At 43.8% G+C, this 21919-nt stretch overlaps 1 protein-coding gene across 2 annotated transcripts; it reads left to right on the top strand.

The window, feature by feature from the left end:
- The first annotated feature begins 3953 nt into the window (after positions 1 to 3953).
- Positions 3954 to 21747, top strand: NONO (non-POU domain containing octamer binding). 2 transcript variants are annotated; one of them, XM_066357489.1, is made up of 11 exons: positions 3954 to 4078; positions 10886 to 11045; positions 12951 to 13144; positions 14356 to 14657; positions 17334 to 17429; positions 17622 to 17818; positions 18159 to 18243; positions 18998 to 19100; positions 19639 to 19678; positions 19901 to 20010; positions 20719 to 21747. In XM_066357489.1, the coding sequence occupies exons 2-11, from the start codon at positions 10895 to 10897 to the stop codon at positions 20851 to 20853; spliced, it is 1413 nt and encodes a 470-aa protein (XP_066213586.1). In that variant the 5' UTR covers positions 3954 to 4078; positions 10886 to 10894; the 3' UTR covers positions 20854 to 21747. The 2 variants fall into 2 exon arrangements, with proteins under 2 accessions (XP_066213586.1, XP_066213585.1); XM_066357488.1 differs by having other exon boundaries at positions 19624 to 19678.
- Positions 21748 to 21919: the final 172 nt, after the last annotated feature.

Below are 21919 nucleotides of genomic sequence, written 5' to 3'. Positions count from 1 at the left end.
TTCCTGGTCCTCCCCTCCTTGTCTCTGTCTCTTTCTCCTCTCTCTAATATGAATAAATAAAATCTAAAACAACAACAACAAAACACCCTAGGTTCGCCTGACCAGGAGGTGGTGCAGTGGATAGAGCGTTGGACTGGGATGCGGAGGACCCAGGTTCGAGACCTCGAGGTCTCCAGCTTGAGTGTGGGTTCATCTGGTTTGAGCAAAGCTCACCAGCTTGGACCCAAGGTCGCTGGCTCAAGCAAGGGGTTACTAGGTCTGCTGTAGCCCCACGGTCAAGGCACATATGAGAAAGCAATCAATGAACAACTAAAGTGCCACAACGAAAAATTGATGCTTCTCATCTCTCTCCCTTCCTGTCTGTCTGTCCCTATCTGTCCTTCTCTCTGACTCTCTCTCTCTCTGTCAAAACAAAAAACAAAACAAAACAAAAACAAAAAAACAACCCAGGTTTGCTCTGGCCAGCTGGCTCTGTGGATGGAGCATCAGCCTAGTGTATTGGATATCCTGGGTTCAATTCCAAGTCAATGCACACAAGAGAAGTGACCATCTGTTTCTCTCTTCCTTTTCTCCCTGTTCCCCTCCCACTGCCAGTGGCTCAATTGGTTCAAGCATTGGCCGTAGGCACTCAGGATAGTTTGGTTGGTCTGAGTGCCTCAGCCTCAGGTGCTAAAAATAATTCAGTTGATTGCAGTGGCAGCCCTAGACAGTGGTTGCTGGGTGGATTCCAGTCAAGGTGCATACAGGAGTCTGTCTCACTATCTCCCCTCTTCTCACTTAAAAAAAAAAACCAAATAAAAACAACAACAATAAAACAAAGCCCCAGGCTTGCCCTGTTAGGGCACATACAGAAGCAACTACTACAAGTTGATGCTTCCTACTCCTTCTCTCCCTTTATTTCTCTCTCTCTCCCCTCTCTCAGTAAATCAATGCCTTTAAAAAAGAATCTATAGTACCTTTTAAATAATTTCCCTCCACAATAGATACTAAAAACCATCATGTGGTAATTAATATTAAACAGTCCTCATAAATCTTTATTTATATGGAAAATAGCTAAAGCACTTTTTTTTAGTGAGGTCATGACTCAGACAAGCATGCATAGCTAATCCTACATATATATAAAAAAGTATAAACATTTCTGTTTGGCCAGGGCAGTACAAACATAGAAAGTAGAAATGCAAAAAAGTGATCAAAATTGTAACCATTGGAATGAGTAAAGAAAGAGACTCTCCTTTATATACTGTTGGGTATTGTTTGATCTTTTTTTTCCATGAGCAGAAAAAAATGACTTTTTCAGAAAAGATAGAGGTAAAATTTCTTTTTTTATAATACAGGGTTGGTGTTTTTTTTTTTTGTTGTTGTTGTTTTTTTTGGGTTTTTTTTTAGTGAGAGAGACAGACAGACAGGGACAGACAGGGAGAGAGATGAGAAGCATCAACTCATAGTTGCATCATTAGTTGTTCATTGATTGCTTTCTCATATGTGCCTTAACTGAGGGGTCTCTAACCGAACCAGTGACCCCTTGCTCAACCCAGTGAGCTTGGGCTCAAGTCAGTGACCTTGGGCTTCAAGCCAGCAACCTTTGGGCTCAAGCCAGTGACCAGCGACCATGGGGTCATGCCTATGATCCTACATTCAAACTGGTGCCCCTGCATTCAAGCTGATGAGCCCACACCCAAGCCAGATTAGCCCGTGCTGAAACCGGCAACCTCCGAATTTCTTTTTTTTTTTTAAATTAAGTTATAGGTGGGGAGGCAGAGTAACAGACTCCCTCATGCGCACTGACTGGAATGCACCAGGCAAGCTCCCTACCCGGTGATGCTCTGCCCATCTGGGACCACTGCTCCATTGCTCAGCAACTGAGATATTTTAGTGCCTGAGGTGAGTCCATGGAGCCATCCTCAGTGCCCGGGGCCAACTTTTTCTCGAGCCATTTGAGCTATGACTGCAGGAAGGGAAGAGAGAGATAGAGAGGGAAGTGGGAGGGATGGAGAAGCAGATGGTCACTTCTCTCGTGTGCCCTGACCAGGAATCAAACCCTGGACTTCCACACACCAGGCTGATGCTCTACCACTGAACCAACCGGCCAGGGCTGACCTCAGGGCTGATGCAGGCCGATGCTCTATCCACCAAGACACTGCCTGGTTAGGCAATACAGGTGCTATTCTCAAAAAGTTTGGGGGGCCTGACCAGGTGGTGGCGCAGTGGATAGAGCATCGGACTGGGTTGCAGAGGACCCAGGTTCGAGACCCAGAGGTCACCAGCTTGAGCACGGGCTCATCTGGTTTGAACAAAAGCTCACCAACTTGGACCCAAGGTCACTGGCTCGAGCAAGGGGTTACTCGGTCTGCTGTAGCCCCACGGTCAAGGCACATATGAGAAAGCAATCAATGAACAACTAAGGTGTCACAACGAAAAACTGATGATTGATGCTTCTCATCTCTCTCCGTTCCTGTCTGTCTGTCCCTATCTCTGACTCTCTCTCTGTCTCTGTAAAAAAAAAAAAGTTTTGGGGAAAAAAGTTTGGGAACTACTGGCCTAGATACATCTGATATGGTGGCCACTGTGTGACTATCATATTTAGTATGTGACTAAATTTTAGCTGATTAGAATGGAATAGGATAGCCTGACTTGTGGTGACAGAGTGGATAAAGCATTGACCTGGAATGCTGAGGTCATTGGTTCGAAACCCTGGGCTTACCTGGTCAAGGTGTATATGGAAAGCAACTACTGTGAGTTGATGCTTACCACTTCTCTCCCCTTTCTCTCTCTCTCTCTCAAAAAATAAAAATAAATAAATAAAATGAAATGGAATTAACAATTCAGTTCCTCAATTGCACTAGTCATATTTCAAGCCCTTAATTGTTACATGAGGCCAGTAGCTACTATATTGAATAGAGCAGGTACAGAACATTTCTATCTTTGAAGAAAGCTCTATTGGATAGTGTAGGTCTAGGTCACTGTGTCCCCACATAAGGTGGAGCCCTGAAACCATGAATATGAATTAGTTAGAAGAATTAACTACAAATACTTATCAGTTGAGCCTTGTAGCACTTGATTAACCACAGGGCTAGTTAGGCATTACTGAAAAATTATGGTGATTACCTAATCGATATGTCCTACAGAATATAGAATCATTCTGGTCTTGAGTGGGACACATAATGTATCCATGGCAGTGATGACACCTGTTGAATCCCTGTAAATCCTTGGAACAATAGTGGTGTTTGGATTTTCTGGTTACCATGTAATTGAGTACCTGGCTACAATTCTGTGCAGTCACAGAGAATAAGGTATCAAGGCTTCCTCCCTTTCTCTACTCCTTTTTATATAACCATAACCATAACCACAACCACAACCATATTCATAAACCATAGTGATGATTATTTCAGTTGGGCTTCATGAGCAGACCTGGCAGCAGCAGAAGCAACTAGAAATCTGATTAAGTATGGAGTGTCAGAGTGCAAGCCCTAAGGAGGAAGTGTGAAAAAGAAACATGGCGGGGCCTTTTTTCAGTAGGAAAAGGCTAGATCTACTACAGTGAATACAATGACATTGTTACTCTTGCTTCTTGCACAGGCGCAGTACAGGAATGCTCAGAGCACGCCTACGCACACATTTTCTCCCCTTCTCTCTCTTTCCATATCCCTCTCTCTCCCTTTCGCCCTCTCCCTTCCCCCTCCAATCATTTGGCCTTCCAGTCTTTCCGTTAGCCCGGTTACGTCTCTTCTTTCGAGCGCCCACCCCCTCCCCCTATCCTTTTCGGTCTCAAGCGGACGCAAGTAGCGCATGCGCATTAGATACGAAGCCTCGCTCTTTGTCCCCCATCTGTCGTTCACACGAACCTAAGTCTTTCGCATTCGGCAGCCAATAGGATCGTAGAAATGGCGGAAAATTGATTCCGCCTCTGAAGATGAACCTTGATTGGCAGTTTAGCGGACCAATCGAGAATGCCACTTTGTACCTCTGGGGAGGCACCGAGCTCCGTCGTCTCGTTTCCGGCGGCCGCGCGCTCTTTTCTTGGGACGGTAGAGGCCGTGTAGTGTCGCCGTTACTCCGAGGAGAGACGTGTCGGTTGAGGGTGAGTTTGGGGATGACTTAGTTGTCGTTTGAGAGGGGAGTAGTTTTTCTGGCAACGATCGGTGAAAGAAGAGGATGGGGCCCAGCCAGATTTGGAGGGAGGCTGGCCATTTTTTCCAAGGCTCCTTGAGGCCTTGTCCCCGCCACCCCACGGGCTTTGCAGCCCACCTGCGCGCGGGGGCCCGTCGCACTCGAGCCTCACTCGCGCTGCTTTTCCCGCCGCGACTCTGGGCCGCGTGGCCTCTCGCCTTCGTCCTGTCGGCGAGTCCCCGGCCCTGGGGCTGCCTCGGGCCCGCCTCGGGCCCGAGGGTGTGGGGTCTAGCATCTCCCAGCCCCGGAGTCGCAGCAGGAGGAGGAGGAGGCGCTTTGTCGGGTGCTCCTCCCATCGGCCTCGCGAGGCCCTGAATTCCGAATGAGCCGCTGGGCCCCCCCGAGCGACGTTTCTTTGTCAAAACTCTTGGCTGGGAAGTTCAGCTGCTCTCCAGACCCCGCGCTTTCCTGCTCGGGTTCCTCCGTGCCCTCTTTTTAGTCTTGTTGCCTAGCTGCTTGACTCATGTGTAGCATCACTTTAAAAAAATGAAACTTAGGTTAATGGATTTTTTTTTAAAGTATTTTCCACTTGGACAAACAATTGTCGTGACACCTTTCTTTGTGTTCTTAACAGTGAAGTCAAGGTTAGAGAAGACTGGGAGTTAGTACTTTGCTATCTTAAATCTAGGTTGTAGCAGGTGTTGGGTAGCCAGATAAAATATAGAACAGCCCATTAAATTTGAGTTTCACGTAGACAACGAATTATTTTATACGTTGCATGGGACTTACAGAAGCATATATTTTTAATCGTAAACTCAAATTTTACTGTGATGTGTATTTTATATTTGGTAAATCTACCAACTCTAGTGGGGGAACACTGGGTAGATTTATATTTTGTCCAAATTCTTTGTTATTAAATGAAAGGTCCTAAGAAACTCTTAGACAATGAAAAAGGACCTTATCATGTCACTGTATTCTACAGCTTTCAGGTTGGTCCATATGCAGGCACCATCTCGGTCTGGTAGATTTTTACCAGGTTTCCCCCACTATTTACACTTAAAAAATTGATCCTTATCCTGGAAATTAAAGGAACACTTATTTAGATTTCAGATCTGTGATACAGTACTTGATCCTGTACCTAAATATTTCTGCAGTTGCATCTCAAACCCCAATCTTTCTAAACCAACAATACATATTTTCTCAAGCAAGTCCTGCATCAGGATTAGTCCTTCGGACAGAATTCTTTGCTGTTGGTCCTTGTACTTTGTTTTCTTCTCGGCTAGGCCCCATGGTTAGGGGGCAGTGGATTTATTACTCTTAGAGTTGTGCCCAGATTTCCAAATTATATTGGTGGTCATCATCAGAAGTAGGTGATGGGGGGGCAGTACTTACCAAGTACTTCGCTACTCTGTGGGCACTTTGAAATGGTTTATACAATATTACCTAGCCTGCTTGGAAAAGAACAAATTGAAGGGAAAGACTATAAAGCAGGGGTTGGGAACCTATGGCTCGCGAGCCAGATGTGGCTAAAAAAAAATAATGTTAAAAATATAAAACATTCTCATGTGCTACAATCCATTCATTTCCTACCTAACGCTCTTGTTCATGGCTGTGGGTGGCTGGAGCCAATCACAGCTGTCCTCCTGGACAACACCAGATTTTTATTGGATACTGTGTAAGGTACACTGGTGGTTATACGGTTCTCACGGAGTTACATTTTAAAATATGTGGTGTTCGTGGCTCTCAGCCAAAAAGGTTCCCGACCCCTGCTATAAAGATTAGTGCAACTATGTGTGTGTGTGTACATTTCTTTAACAGCATAAAGGTAGGGAATTTGGTTTTACAAATGATTTTGCTAGAATCAGAAGAGTGGAGAAATAATTAATGACGTGTTTAACTGAAGCACCCACCATATACAGAAATAGGGTTGTGGCTGCCAACAGAAACAAGTGCCTGCTATGTACATGATCTCATTTGGTCCTTAAAATAACCAGCCCTGTCAGGTAGATATTGTCATCTCGATCTTACAGGTGAGGCCACTGAGGCTCAGATGTTAGGTGATATGGCTGGTAAGTTTGTTGGCCTCTGAACTCTGAAATTGAGATCAGTTTGATTACAAAGCTCCACTCCATGCTTCATCACACTGTGTGACCTTGGATGGGCATCATTTTTCTTGTCCAGAAGAATTAATAGTGTGAGTACTAAATATGAGATGATGCAATGCAGTGCCTAACATATAACGATTGATAAATATCTTGTATTATCACCTTAATTACCAGTGTGCGCTTTCTAAAATCAAAAGCAATCTCTCTTGAAGTAATCTTAAATGGTTTAGAACAGTGGTCCCCAACCCCTGGGCCGCAGACCGGTATCGGTCTGTGGACCATTTGGTACTGGTCCACAGAGAAAGAATAAATAACTTACATTATTTCCGTTTTATTTATATTTAAGTCTGAATGATGTTTTATTTTTAAAAAATGACCAAATTCCCTCTGTTACATCCATCTAACACTCTTGACGCTTGCCTTGGTCACGTGATACATTTATCCATCCCACCCTAAAGGCCAGTCATGAAAATATTTTCTGACATTAAACCGGTCCGTGGCCCAAAAAAGGTTGGGGACCACTGGTTTAGAACATCCTAGCACTTGATCCTCAAAGAGGTAGGTCATTTCTACTACAAAGTTGTAAAATTGTCCTTCTGAAATGAAATGATGAGTGGTGGGTATGACATAAATACAGAATTTTTAATATTTCAGTTTTGAGTAGATCTCTAAGGATTTCTATTAACATGTAAATCATAAATTGTAGATTCCTGAATGGGATGTAAGGTACTGAGGCTAGTACCTCAGTTAAAGGCTGGGGAAAAAAAACGGTCCTTGAATTCTAGCCAGGGATAAGATCTAGTTGAAGAAATGGCCGGGAAGATATTCAGGTTTTTGTTATAGGCCACTTTGGGGTCAGGGAAGGGAGGTGTTTGATAGCTGGGATTCAAATAGGAAAAGATGTGATGTTTTTATTTCTTCTACATATTATTTTAAAATCATGACTTTCCATTTTTTGTTTGTGAAGTATTCCATTTGCCGAGAATTGCTGTGCTTGTTCATGGCATGTAAAGTTACTACAACTTTTTAAGAAAACAATGCTGCACTATGTGGCACGAGTCACGGATTCAGTTATACTATTTTATCCTGAGGAAATAATGAAGCAGAAAGCTACAAGCACAGAGATATTTACTGCAGCATTATAATAGGAAAACGTTGAGAACCACCTGAATGTCTCATAGTAAAGAGTAGTTCAGTACTTCAGTAAATCCATATGGGCTTTCTGCAACTGTAACTGTTAAAAATTGTAATTATGTTGACACTAGAAATTAGGAAAAGCTGAATATAAAATGGTGCGTTATGATTGTAGTTACTGAACTGATAATATATGTTTTGGAAAGTAAAGCAAAACTGTATGGAAACAGAAAATTTACTCAGGGATGTGCCCTATGAGCATTGTTTATAATGGTGAAAAATTAGAAACAACCCCAAGTGTCCAACATTACAATGGCTTCGTTGACAGCTGAATATCGTGTCCATTAACAATGTAGAAGATTTAGTGACATGAAAACTATTGTATCATAAAGTAGAAAAGGCATTATAAATCTGTTACAAATGGTTTTTGTAATATCTTATTTAGAGTAGGACAAGTATCTAAATTAGTGACTGAAGGGGTGTACCAGAATATTAACAATGATTTTTTTAGTTTTTGGTCTTTGGATTTTTATTTTATTTATTTTTATTTTTTCCTATAACAAAGAGGTGTTTTGTGATAGGTGCCTTATTAATGAGAAACATAAAATTGATGACATGTCATAAATGAGAAAATTCAAGTCTAGGTTTAATAAATCTATTTTAAGTTGCTAACTTCCACCTTCCACTCCCTGTCCACTTAGCCCCCTATAGCCCTTCCTCCGCCCTTTTCCCCCTTTATTTGTGATAACATCTCAAGTACTGTGCAGTATAATTATTATGTAGATTGTTTTGTCTTTCACTAGAAGGTAAGATTCCAGATGGCAGGAATCTTTGCTTCGTTCATTGATGTATCTCAAGCACCTAGTATAATACCTAGCAAATAATAGGCATTCAGTGAATATTTATTTGCAGTTAGTTAAAAAAATTATCAATGACTTACAAGCAGGACAGTTTTTATTTTTGCCTACCTTCTGTTCTTTGTTTACATTCATGCATTTTTAAAAGACCCTTTCCCTCTTAAATTATCAACATTTTTCATGTTTACACGTTCTTTATAATTTTTAATACTTGTGACATTCCGTTGTATAGATGTACCATAATTTATTAAAAACTATTCCCTAATTGTGGGTATGTAAGTAATTTTTATTGTTTTGTTACCATAAAGGCCTTTATAGTATTTCACAGGTGTGCGATTTTTTTATTTCAAAGTGATAGGTTTAGGATGAATTTCTAGGGCTAGAATTCCCAAGTTAAAGAATATGAACATCTTGATAGCTCTAGTTACAAGTTGTCTTATGAAACAACTTTTTGGGTATACTATTTCATAATTATATCAAGGTGGGATATGATATGAAATATATTAAAGCTTTTATACACATAAAAGTATTCTCATGCCCATCATCCAAAATAACAGTTACCAAGCCTTTGTCACATTTTCTTCGTCTAAGGCAGTGGTCTCCAACCCCCGGGCCACAGACCAGTACCGGTCCGTGGGCCATTTGGTACTGGCCTGCAGAGAAAGAATAAATAACTTACATTTCCGTTTTATTTATATTTAAGTCTGAACGATGTTTTCTTTTTTAAAAATGACCAGATTCCCTCTTAAATCCGTCTTAAGACTCACTCTTGATGCTTGTCTCGGTCATGTGATACATTTATCCATCCCACCCTAAAGACCAGTCCGTGGCCCAAAAAAGGTTGGGGACCACTGATCTAAGGAATATAAAAACTATTAAAGGAATCATAATGTTAACACAGTATTCACAAAAAAGTCCTTTTCTGCATCTTTCCTTCAGCTGAATTCTGACTAGAGGGTCATGTATTTAGGGGAAAGGATTTAGAATTAATTTTGCCCTTTGTTTCGTTTACTGAAGAATCATCCTTGGATTCTGAAGACTCTCCTTGGTTAATCTGATCAGTTAGAAAATTTGCATTTTAAAACCGTCAACTTTTGAATTCAGTCTGAATTATAGCAGGAATTTTTATTTTTTCTTTTAATCTTATTTTTTTTTACAGGGACAGAGAGAGTCAGAGAGAGGGATAGACAGACAGGAACGGAGAGATGAGAAGCATCAATCATCAGTTTTTTGTTGTTGTTGCGCATTGCGACACCTTAGTTGTTCATTGATTGCTTTTTCATATGTGCCTCGACCGCGGGCCTTCAGCAGACCGAGTAACCCCTTGCTCGAGCCAGCGACCTTGGGTGCAAGCTGGTGAGCTTTTGCTCAAACCAGATGAGCGGTCAGGCTGGTGACCTCCGGGTCTTGAACCTGGGTCCTCTGCATCCCAGTCTGACGCTCTATCCACTGCGCCACCACCTGGTCAGGCTTATTTTAATTTTTAAATGACAGAATTTAATATTTTATGTTTATATTGTATATTGAGCTTTGTATTTGCTGCTGTTTCTGCCTTGGTAGCCATTTATCTTTCTATTGTGATTAACAACATTTACTCTTAAGTGCTAATAGTATATGCCAGTACTTGACCTAGTGTTTATTTATTTATTTATTTTTATTTATTTATTTATTTTTTTTACTGAAGCTGGAAACGGGGAGAGACAGTCAGACAGACTCCCGCATGCGCCCCGACCGGGATCCACCCGGCACGCCCACCAGGGGCAACGCTCTGCCCCTCCAGGGCGTCGCTCCGCGGCAACCAGAGCCACTCCAGCACCTGGGTCAGAGGCCAAGGAGCCATCCCCAGCGCCCTGGCCATCTCCGCTCCAATGGAGCCCTGGCTGCGGGAGGGGAAGAGAGAGACAGAGAGGAAGGAGGGGGCGTGGGGGGTGGAGAAGCAAATGGGCACCTCTCCTATGTGCCCTGGCCGGGAATCGAACCCGGATCCCCTGCACGTCAGGCCGACGCTCTACCGCTGAGCCAACCGGCCAGGGCCTTGACCTAGTGTTTTCACATATTTATTAATCCTCATGGCCACCTTGAGAGGTAGATATTTATTGTACCTTTTAACATCTTAAGTCCATACAGAAGTAATTTACTAGGTAGTAGTACATAGGTAGTAATTAGGACTATGCTGAAACCTAAATGTGTCTAACTCTGCAGCCTGTACTTTTCCTGCAGTTCATTCCATAGTGTCTGGTGGAGGCTAGGACTGTGCACAGTGCCAGAGAAGAACAAGACTTATTCTTGTCCTTGGGAGAACTAGACTCTACTTCAGTCACATTTTTATAATGTGCTTTAATATATATTATGATGGGGCCAGTTTTTAGGGGTTAGAGTCTTTTGGGAAAGTAGTTTCTTATTATGTGTAAAATTATTGAACTAGAAGATTTCTCAGGTCATTGTAGTGCAAGCTGTTCTTGTCTGGTACTTGTCTAGTTTCTATGTGCAACATAACTGCTGATGCCTGGCTGTTTTTTTATTTTTGAATTGTACCTTTTCGCCAGACTTGTTCAAACCAATTGTTTTGATGTGGCAAAAGCCAGAATAGCAAAGGTGTTTGGTGACTTAAAAGTCATCAGGAAGATGACTGGTTGCATTCTTAGCACTGAATGTATTTGACAGTCCACATTTTCTTTTTAGGGTGCAAAAATGCAGAGCAATAAAACCTTTAACTTGGAGAAGCAAAACCACGCTCCAAGGAAGCATCATCAACATCATCACCAGCAGCACCACCAGCAACAGCAGCAGCAACCGCAGCCAACATCAGCACCTGCAAATGGGCAACAGGCCAGCAGCCAAAGTGAGTATATGCTAAGTAACGGGATAGAGATAGGTTCCTCTTGGGAATGGGTTCTTGGTTTTTAGATTAGGCTTTTGGGATTATAAAGGAATAGAATAGGCCTTTGTTCTTATTTTTTCTGTTTACCTCTTAGAACTTCTTAGGGTAGAAGAGGCTGAATCTCTCTTTTTTATTTATTTATTTATTTATTTAATTTTTTTTATGTGCCCTTGACCGTGGGTCTTCAGCAGACCAAGTAACCCCTTGCTTGAGCCAGCAACATTGAGCTAAAGCTGGTGAGCTTTTTGCTCAAACCAGATGAGCCTGCGCTCAAGCTGGTGACCTCGGGGTCTCGAACCTGGGTCTTCCGCATCCCAGTCCGACGCTCTATCCACTGTGCCACCGCCTGGTCAGGCAAGGCTGAATCTCTTAAACCAAGGAGCCAAACGTATTGTGGAATAGCTGTTAAACAGATGTCTGCATGTTTTACTCAGAGCTTGTTTTCTTAGAGGTAATCAGATAACTGGTAGTTAGGGGACATATAGAACAAGCCTTTAAGACTTAATGAAGAAGTAGTTTGGTACTGACTGTTGTTACACGTTCAGCCTGGGGGCTTTGCGAGCCCATTTTTAGTCAGTGAAAAAAGTGTGAAGGTATGTACCCATTCGTTCAGCAAACTTCTGTATGAACAGCTCTTGTGTGCCTCTAAGACTAGAACCTATTCAACCCTCTATTTCCAGAGATTTCCACAAAGACTACTCTTTCCTAACTCATTTCTTTTTATTCTATTACCTTCCAACCTGAAAGAATGGCAACTGTTATGGTTATGAAATTGGGAAATGGAGCAGTTAATCTTTTATATTTTAAAATTTTGGCCCTTCTCACATAGAGTTCCCTACTTGCTTAATTTTCTTTTTGGCCAGTAGCTCCTGTATTGTATTTCTGTTTCTGACTTAGTCCAGGTTGACTCTTGGTCCCACCTGGAGTCAACTGTTGAGCTGTTGAGAAGTTCCCCCCAGATCTCTGCATAGTTTTTTTTTGTTTGTTTTTGTTTTGTTTTGTTTTGTATTTTTCTGAAGCTGGAAACAGGGAGAGACAGTCAGACTCCCGCATGCGCCCAACCGGGATCCACCCGGTACGCCCACCAGGGAGCGATGCTCTGCCCCTCTGGGGCGTCGCTCTGTTGTGACCAGAGCCACTCTAGCGCCTGGGGCAGAGGCCAAGGAGCCATCCCCAGCGCCTGAGCCATCTTTGCTCCAATGGAGCCTCGGCTGCGGGAGGGGAAGAGAGAGACAGAGAGGAAGGAGGGGGGGTGGAGAAGCAGATGGGCGCTTCTCCTGTGTGCCCTGGCCGGAAATCGAACCCAGGACTTCTGCACACCAGGCCGATGTTCATAGTTTTTTTGTATGTTTGTTTTTCAGGGGCAGAGAGAGTCAGAGAGAGGGATAGATAGGGACAGAGAGACAGAAACTCAGAGAGATGAGAAGCATCAATCATCAGTTTTTCGTTGTGAGACCTTAGTTGTTCATTGATTGCTTTCTCATATGTGTCTTGACTGCGGGCCTTCAGCAGACTGAGTGACCCCTTGCTCGAGCCAGCAGCCTTGGGTCCAAGCTGGTGAGCTTTTTGCTCAAACCAGATGAGCCCACGCTCAAGCTGGTGACCTCGGGGTCTCAAACCTGGGTCCTCTGCATCCCAGTCTGACACTATCTACTGCGCCACCGCCTGGTCAGGCTCTGCATACTGTTTTTACATTCTAAGGTGCAATATAGTGAGAAGTGGTTAGTGGATAGATTGCTTTGGGAAAGGATGTTTGCCTTTTCTTACAGCAATTAGATTTTCTAATCTAGAAGTAGTTGTATCTCTTTGAGAATGACTGTACATCTCTTTCTTCAATCTTTTGAGTGACTGTATGTCTTCTCTCAGATGAAGGCTTGACAATTGACCTGAAGAATTTTAGGAAACCAGGAGAGAAGACCTTCACCCAACGCAGCCGGCTCTTTGTGGGCAATCTTCCTCCGGACATCACTGAGGAGGAAATGAGGAAACTGTTTGAGAAATATGGGAAGGCAGGCGAAGTCTTCATTCATAAGGATAAAGGCTTTGGCTTTATCCGCTTGGTAAGCAACTGTAGGCTTATAGAGCAAAGGTGGGGAAACTGGGGAATGATGGATATGGAGAATTAAGCAGTAAATAATTCTCAGATGGTCTGTTAAAGCTTGTAGTTGTACTTGGTGGAACAGGATCAGAACAATGCAGATAAAAAATTTTTTCTCCTCGTAGGTTTTTGTTTTGTTTCAAGGACAACATAGGTTTATTTGCCTAAGAGAGTAGGGCTAAGGTATGCCCTTTGGAACTTTGTTTTAATTGGGAAATTTTAAATATACAGAAGTAGACAGGATAGTGTATGGAACCTGCACATACTGCCCAGCATCAGTAGTTAACAGCTCATAGTTAATCTAGTTTTATCTATACTCTTCCCCTATTTACTACCCCATAAATATTTTAGTATGTTAGATTTTTTTTCCAAGAGAAATGATGATTCACATTTACTAATGGTCAAGGTGTATATAATTTATTTCCAGAGCCCTTCCGTGTGTAGTCTCTCACTTAAGACTCTAAAACTGTGTGGGGGCAGGGGTGGGGGTTTTTTTGTATCTAAATTTTATATGCACATAACAAAGTTTTATATTAATCCTTTTTAAGTATAGATTTTTTTTTTTTGTATCTGATTTAGGAAGCGGTTGAGTGTATGGGGGGCCTTTCTAGGCATTATCTGCATACATGAGGGCTGTGATTTGGTCAGCACTAGTATTCCTTCCAGATCTACCACTCACTTGAGACTGTAGACAGGTCATTTTCTCTGGAGCTCAGCTTCCTCTTTAGTAATATGAAGGGGGTCTCAGCAAGGTCTGGGGTTCTAAAGCGACCTCTTAGAGGGCATAAGTGATTCTGGGTAACTGTATGTAGCTAGCTGAAATTTAAATATTCTAGCTACTGTATTTTAAGGGTAGGTTTCAGGCTGGTCATTGTCCAGATGATCTATTATCACTTGGGCTAATAACCTGGGATACTGATGATTATGTAAGTATTAGTAACTTTCAGGATTTCCAATTGGTTTATTGTATGTAAGGCCATCGGGGCAGTTAGGTTAATCAGAGTTACCTGAAACACACAATCCCATTCTTCTAATTTTGTCCATGTTCCTTTGTATGCTTGTTGCCAAGCACTTTTTTGAGATATTTTGTATTGAGCTATGCTACTTCAGACACTTGAGAGCTATACCGTTGGTCTGTCTAAAGGAGTTATTCTAACTTTCCTCTGCTCCTAGGAAACCCGAACTCTAGCGGAGATTGCTAAAGTGGAGCTGGACAACATGCCACTCCGTGGAAAGCAGCTGCGTGTGCGTTTTGCCTGTCACAGTGCTTCCCTTACGGTCCGAAATCTTCCTCAGTATGTGTCCAACGAACTGCTAGAGGAAGCATTTTCTGTGTTCGGCCAGGTGGAGAGGGCCGTGGTCATTGTGGATGACCGAGGAAGGCCCTCAGGAAAAGGCATCGTTGAATTCTCAGGGAAGCCAGCTGCTCGCAAAGCTCTGGACAGATGCAGTGAAGGCTCCTTTCTGCTAACCACGTGAGTGTGGGGTTGTTTTCAGAAACAGACCTTAGATTGCTGCTTCCTCTTGTGGTCTGGGGAGTTAGCCTTTAGGAGTCCTGTTCCTGTGCTCATCTAAACACTGTTGATACAGTGGATCAAGTGTTGACCTGGAACACTGAGGTTGCCGGTTCGAAACGGGGCTTGCAGTCAAGGCACATACAGCAGTTGATGTTTCTTGTTCCTCCCCTTTCTCTGTGTGTCTCTCTCTCTCCTCTCTAAAATGGATAAATGAAATCTTTTTGTTTTTTAAGGTTTTCCTTTTTTTTTAATGGCTAATTTTTTTGAAAAACTTTTTGTAGTTTATTGATTTTAGAGAGAGAGATCAGAACCTAGAATTGCTCCTGTGTGTGCCCTGACTGAGGATTGAACTGGCAACCTCTGTGCTTTGGGACAGTGCTCTAACCAACTGAGCTATGCAGCCAGAGCCCCCCCTTTTTTTTAACAATTGCAATGGGTTTACCATTTCCCCACATTTTTTTTTTTTTACAGAGACAGAGACAGGGATAGATAGGGACAGACAGACAGGAACAGAGAGATGAGAAGCATCAATCATCAGTTTTTCGTTGCGACACCTTAGTAGTTCATTGATTGCTTTCTCATATGTGCCTTGACCTCGGGCCTTCAGCGGATGGAGTAACCCTTTGCTCCAGCCAGCGACTTTGGGTCCAAGCTGGTGAGATTTTGCTCAAACCATATGAGCCCACACTCAAGCTGGTGACCTCAGGGTCTCAAACCTGGGTCCTCCGCTTCCCAGTCTGATGCTCTACCCACTGCACCACCGCCTGGTCAGGCGACTTCCCCACATTTTTTAAAAATATTTATTAATTTTAGAGAAGAGAGGGAGAGACAGAGAGAGAGAAGGGGGGAGGAGCTGGAAGCATCAACTCCCATATGTGCCTTGACCAGGCAAGCCCAGGGTTTCGAACCAGCGACCTCAGCATTTCCAGGTCGACTCTTTATCCACTGCGCCACCACAGGTCAGGCATCCCCACATTTTTAAGCATTTAATTAAGGCATTCATTTCCTTATAGTTGGACATTGAGAGTTTTTCTGGTTTGGCACTGTCAGGATTAAGTGGGGGGAAAAATCCATGTAAGACCTTCAGTCCATTTTCCATCTTTGTGCCGGAAATACTAGGAGAGTGCACTTACTACTAACTTGGTGACAAACAGGCATTTTCACAATGTCAAGGTCGATAGTCTTGGTACCTGTTTTATACTGAAGATCAACAAGTATCATCATCTCTCTTATTTAAAACCTACCTTAGCGGAAGGCCAGAACCCCGCCACCAAGTGCCGGCAGTGACCCAACCTCCGGCGCTTTCAGGGAATGAGAGGAGGCCTCTAGTAGGGATTTCAATGTAGGGATTTGCAATGTAACGCAAATAGTGTGAGGGTTAAGAAAGAAACTTGCCCTGGTGGAGTAGCTGAGTTGGTTACAGCAGTGATCCCCAACCCCCAGGCCGCGAACCGGTACAGGTCTGTGGGCCATTTGGTACTGGTCTGCAGAGAAAGAATAAATAACTTACATTATTTCCGTTTTATTTATATTTAAGTCTGAATGATGTTTTATTTTTAAAAAAATGACCAGATTTCCTGTGTTACATCAGTCTTAAGACTCACTCTTGACACTTGTCTTGGTCACGTGATACATTGATCCGTCCCACCCTAAAGGCCGGTCCGTGAAAATATTTTCTGACATTAAACCAGTCCGTGGCCCAAAAAAGGTTGGGGACCACTGGGTTAGAGCATTGTCCCGAGATGTGAGGGTTGCCGATTCGGTCCACGGTCAGGGCACATACAGGAACAGACTGTTGACTGTTATTCTGCCTCTCTCACTAAAATCTGTAAATAAAAATTTTATAAAAAAAACTTTTCCAGTTCTTCAATGAGTCGTTGTATAATCAGTGTTAACTCTCCTCTTTGAAGTTTTATAACTGAAAAGTTGTTTTGTGGCCCTGGCCAGTTGGCTCAGTGGTAGAGCGTCGGCCTGGCGTGCAGGAGTCCCAGGTTCGATTCCCGGCCAGGGCACACAGGAGAAGCGCCCGTCTGCTTCTCCACCCCTCCTCCTCTCCTTCCTCTCTGTCTCTCTCTTCCCCTCCCACAGCCGAGGCTCCATCGGAGCAAAGATGGCCCGGGCGCTGGGGATGGCTCCATGGCCTTTGCCTCAGGTGCTAGAGTGGCTCTGGTCACAACAGAGCAACGCCCCCTGGAGGGCATGCCGGGTGGATCCTGGTCGGGCGCATGTGGGAGTCTGTCTGACTGCCTCCCCATTTCTAGCTTCGGAAAGATACAAAAAAGAAAAAGAAAAAAAAAGTTGTTTTGTGCATGCAACGTCTTACTATATACCCCAGGTTATTGTCTAGAGCTCTATGGATAACCATGTATTTAGGCTGCATGTAAGTACTATATCTGCTTACTTTGAACATCTTTTTTTAAGGCTGTGTTCAGAGATCTAAAGCCGGACTCAGTCCAATAAACCCCAGATTCTACATCATGCCATTGAAAGGAATTGGTTACTTGGGACTGAGTATAAAACCCCTTCAGAAGTTTAATTGTCTAGTCCTGACCCCTAAAACTAGTTTATTGAGTCAGCAGCAGGTTTAAAGAAGAAGCCTAATGTCAGGTATAATTTGATGTTTCTTTTTCTCAGATTTCCTCGGCCTGTGACTGTGGAGCCCATGGACCAGTTAGATGATGAAGAGGGGCTTCCAGAGAAGCTGGTTATAAAGAACCAGCAATTCCACAAGTACGTGGTCCTGAAAGATTCCTTCCCTATTATGTGTCTGACTATTCCAAAGGAAGCTTATAAAGGGACGTGTAAAAGAGGCAGGTCTTTGCTGTGTGTTTTCACATGCAGCCATTATCTTGGCCCTCAGGAGAAACGCATTGCTTAGTTGGAGTCTTGGACAAGCCAATAACCTGGGCATGTTGTCTTTAGGGAGCGGGAGCAGCCACCTAGATTTGCACAGCCTGGCTCCTTTGAGTATGAGTACGCCATGCGCTGGAAGGCACTCATCGAGATGGAGAAACAGCAGCAGGACCAAGTTGACCGCAACATCAAGGAAGCTCGTGAGAAGCTGGAGATGGAGATGGAGGCTGCTCGCCACGAGCACCAGGTCATGCTGATGCGGCAGGGTGAGTGTAGGCCTAGGAGTCTGAAAACTAGAAGAATGGAAAGTATTTTCCCGAGTTTCTTTGTATCAATCGGTAGAGAAAGGCCTAAACCTCTGCTTTTATTCTCTGAAATATTTTATTGATCTTGGTAGGCAGATGAGCTTGGAGATGTGGCAGAAAATACTGGATTCTGTGGAGAAAGAAATAATAGGTTTGGCTTTATTTTGGGAATCTGGATACCTCTGATGGCCACTCAGGGATTATATATCCCCTTTGCTTTCTGGATCTTTAATTATGGACGATTATTGGGCCCATATGAGGAGAGGGAAGCATACTCTCAATCAATCTGTTGTTTTTCTAGATCTTATGAGGCGTCAAGAAGAACTTCGGAGGATGGAAGAGCTGCACAACCAAGAAGTGCAAAAACGGAAGCAGCTGGAGCTCAGGTAACTTCTCAGCCCTTTTTCTCGGACAACTCTAAAAGGCGGTGTCTCCCTCCTGCTTCCTACGATGCGACCTTGTGCACTGTAAATGCATTACAAACGCATTTCCAGGCTGCTTCCAAAGCTCTCCCTTTGGAGGGCAGATGTTTCAGCTGCCCGTGCTTCTGGGAGCTACCCAGGGCCATGCCAGAGAGAAAGCGGCTGAGTGCTGGTCTCATGAGGCTCCTTTGGGAAGGGAGACCTTTGTGCCTGAGGGCCACATCTGTGCTGCTCTGGGGCTGGGCTGTTTCCTGGCAAGATTTCCTGGAGGGCTGTGGTAGTTTTCAGCAGGCTCTCGGTCCCCTTAGCTGAAACTTCTAGTGCAGGGGTCCCCAAACTATGGCCCACGGGCTGCATGTGGCCCCCTGAGGCCATTTATTCGGCCCCCGCCGCACTTCCAGAAGGGGCACCTCTTTTATTGGTGGTCAGTGAGAGGAGCATAGTTACCACTGAAATACTGGTCAGTTTGTTGATTTAAATTTACTTGTTCTTTATTTTAAATATTGTATTTGTTCCCGTTTTGTTTTTTTACTTTAAAATAAGATATGTGCAGTGCATATAGGAATTTGTTCATAGTTTTTTTTATAGTCCGGCCCTCCAACGGTCTGAGGGACAGTGAACTGGCCCCCTGTGTAAAAAGTTTTGGGACCCCTGCCCTAGTGAGATCATTGCTCAGCTCCTGGAGTGTCTCTCTCTAAATACCTCGGTGACTCTATAGGCAGGAGGAGGAGCGCAGGCGCCGTGAGGAGGAGATGCGGCGACAGCAGGAAGAAATGATGAGGCGACAGCAGGAAGGATTCAAGGGGACCTTCCCTGATGCGGTATATCTTCTTTGTGCCCATGCTGTATCAGGCCAGTCACGATATGACATGCCCACCATGAATTGTCTGCCCACTAGGACTGTACAGCACACCAGGTTATGATCAAGTTTTCCATTCTCTGAAACTTTTAGAAAGAATTCGTAGGAAGGGAAGGGAAGGTGGAAAGTAGAGCTCTTTCTGCCCTACAGGCAATTTAGAATGAGAAGCTGGGGCTGTTCAGACTCAGTGCCTGCAGGATGGGATGTCCTCAGTTCCGTAGCCGTCTCGCCTAGTCTTCTGCTGTCCTCGCAATTTACTGGTTAAAGCTGTAGAACAAAATCAGCTGTCTTTCTCCTCCTTCCACCTCTCCTGTACCTAGTAAGGGACTCTGATCTTGAACTCATCGTATAGTTAGTGAGGTGCTGTTGGTGTTCCTCAGCTTGCTCTCAGTGCACTTGGGATGTGTTATCACTCTTATCTGCCCACCCTAGTGTGTGCGCCTCGGTGGACTGTGGGATGCAGTGCTGTCATAGACTGTCTTTAGTGTTTTGTTTTTCAGAGAGAGCAGGAGATACGGATGGGCCAGATGGCTATGGGAGGTAAGGACTCAGGCGGTTAATGGCTTTGATTTCCTTTTTTGTCTTGTGTCTGGTGAACTAGATAGCTTCTCTTACCTAGTCCAGATTAAAGAGTTCACATTTTGGGGGAGTACGGTGGGATAATGTCTTAGCCTAAAGGTCTTGTTGGATTATTTCCTTTCAAACGGAGAGGCTGGCAGTGTCTGTCTCTTGTACTGATCACACTACTCTACTCTACTTTAGGTGCTATGGGCATAAACAACAGAGGCGCCATGCCCCCTGCTCCTGTGCCTGCTGGTACCCCAGCTCCTCCAGGACCTGCCACTATGATGCCAGATGGAACCTTGGGATTGGTAATAGACTGTGGGGCTTTACAGTAACTCTAAATTCAAATAGGAGCAGAAAGGACTTTGCCTCCACGGTCTTGCTACAGATAGCAGTATTTAGAACATTGTTACCCATTAAATGTAATCTCAAGATCTTGATTTTTGAATCTTGAACAAACCCAGTCTCAAACTACACTTAATTTAGGAGTAAGCAGTTGCTTCTGACTGTTCAGTGGTTACCCTGGGTGAACAGGTTTTTTGGGCGAGAAGGCATTGAAAATGAGGCATTATCACATAAAATAGATGGGAATCCAAAAGGCCTTATGGTTTGTACAGTCCTGAAATGGTTTTGGTTCTGTCAAAATATTAAAACTGGTGGATAGGCTTCAGGTTGCTGAGGAGTGATGGCCTGCCCTTGTCCATGTACCTAGTTCAGGAAAAAGGATGTAGGTAGAACTTAGCCATCCTAGGAATTTTGTATGTGATAATGCTTAACCAATAAGAATAGGGATAAAAAGCTAACGGTAGGATGGTTGGGTGGGTCCATAATTCATGCAGCCTGCCTTTCATGAAGGGACATCTATCAACTAGAGTTTTAAATAAGCCTAGGCACCCCTAATATCAGGACCCTTGAGAAATTGGGGTGGAAGTGAGCTCTGAGGGAGGGGCTGCAGATGAGTGGGAAGCTTAGGACTTAGGTTATGTTGTAATGTTGCTCTTTTTTTTCTTTTTCAGACCCCACCAACTACCGAACGCTTTGGCCAAGCTGCTACAATGGAAGGAATAGGAGCAATTGGCGGAACCCCTCCTGCATTCAACCGTGCAGCTCCTGGAGCCGATTTTGCTCCAAACAAGCGTCGCCGATACTAAAAAAATTGCAGTATCTAGATTCCCAAAACCCTTAAGAGAAGGACCCTTTTTGGACTAGCCGGAATTCTACCCTGGAAAAGTGTTAAGGATTCCTCCCAATAGTTAGGTCTTCCCTGCCTGTACTACTCTAGGGAGTATGTGGAGGCAGAGGGCAAAGGAGGGGTGATACTACCAAATCAGTTCTGTGTGGTATATCATTTAATCATATCTGCGTGGTGCATTTCTGGAGTCTCCTGTGATTATTGAGGGTCTGGGAGGGGGGAACAAGGAATGACAAAGTGGATCCAGTTCGAGCCCACATCCCCCATTCATCATGATCATTCCATTCTTTGTTTATCCTGTTTTATTTGTGTCCTCATTCTTCAATTCCCCAACCCCAGAGACACTGCCACATAATACCACAAGCATCCCCCGATGACCTTAGCCTCATCACTCCATTCCACTCCCAGGTGGGAATTCAGGCACATGTCCACAGAGGTCACAGATAACCTAAGTACGGTTCTGTTATATCCTATATATTATCCCTTCATGTCCTAAGGAAGACATTTTCTCTTAGAGATTTTCATTTTAGTGTATCTTTAAAAAAAAAAAAATCTTGTGTTAACTTGCCCCCATCTTTTTCTTGGGTATGGACAACCCAGGAACAGCCCTTTTGTGTCTGATGTTGCTGTTCACAGCTTTTCTTGATAGGCCTAGTACAATCTTGGGAGCGGGGTTGCTGTATGCCGAATTTCAGACAGTAGCTCTTAGCCTTGCCTATCTTAGGTAGTTATGCTGTGCATTTTTTTTATTGGTGTATTATGTTTTAGTTGTCTCTGATACCTTTGGAGTTTTTCTGAGAAATGGAGCAGTAATGCAGCATCAACTTATTAAAATACATTTTAAGCCTTTTAATTTTCTGTGCTATTTTTGAAGGGGAAGGGAGGGAGTGAGGGGTCTTTTGTCTTGGGAGATGAGCAGGTCTCATGAAGTATAGCCATCTAGGCCAGTGGTAGTCAACCTGGCCCCTACCGCCCACTAGTGGGCGTTCCAGCTATCATGGTGGGCAGTAGTGGAGCAACCAAAG

Source organism: Saccopteryx leptura, chromosome X, assembly GCF_036850995.1.
Source record: "Saccopteryx leptura isolate mSacLep1 chromosome X, mSacLep1_pri_phased_curated, whole genome shotgun sequence".
NCBI classification, from domain to species: domain Eukaryota; kingdom Metazoa; phylum Chordata; class Mammalia; order Chiroptera; family Emballonuridae; genus Saccopteryx; species Saccopteryx leptura.
The sequence above is the reverse complement of the archived record's forward strand: the minus strand, read 5'-3'. Positions and strand labels throughout refer to the sequence as shown.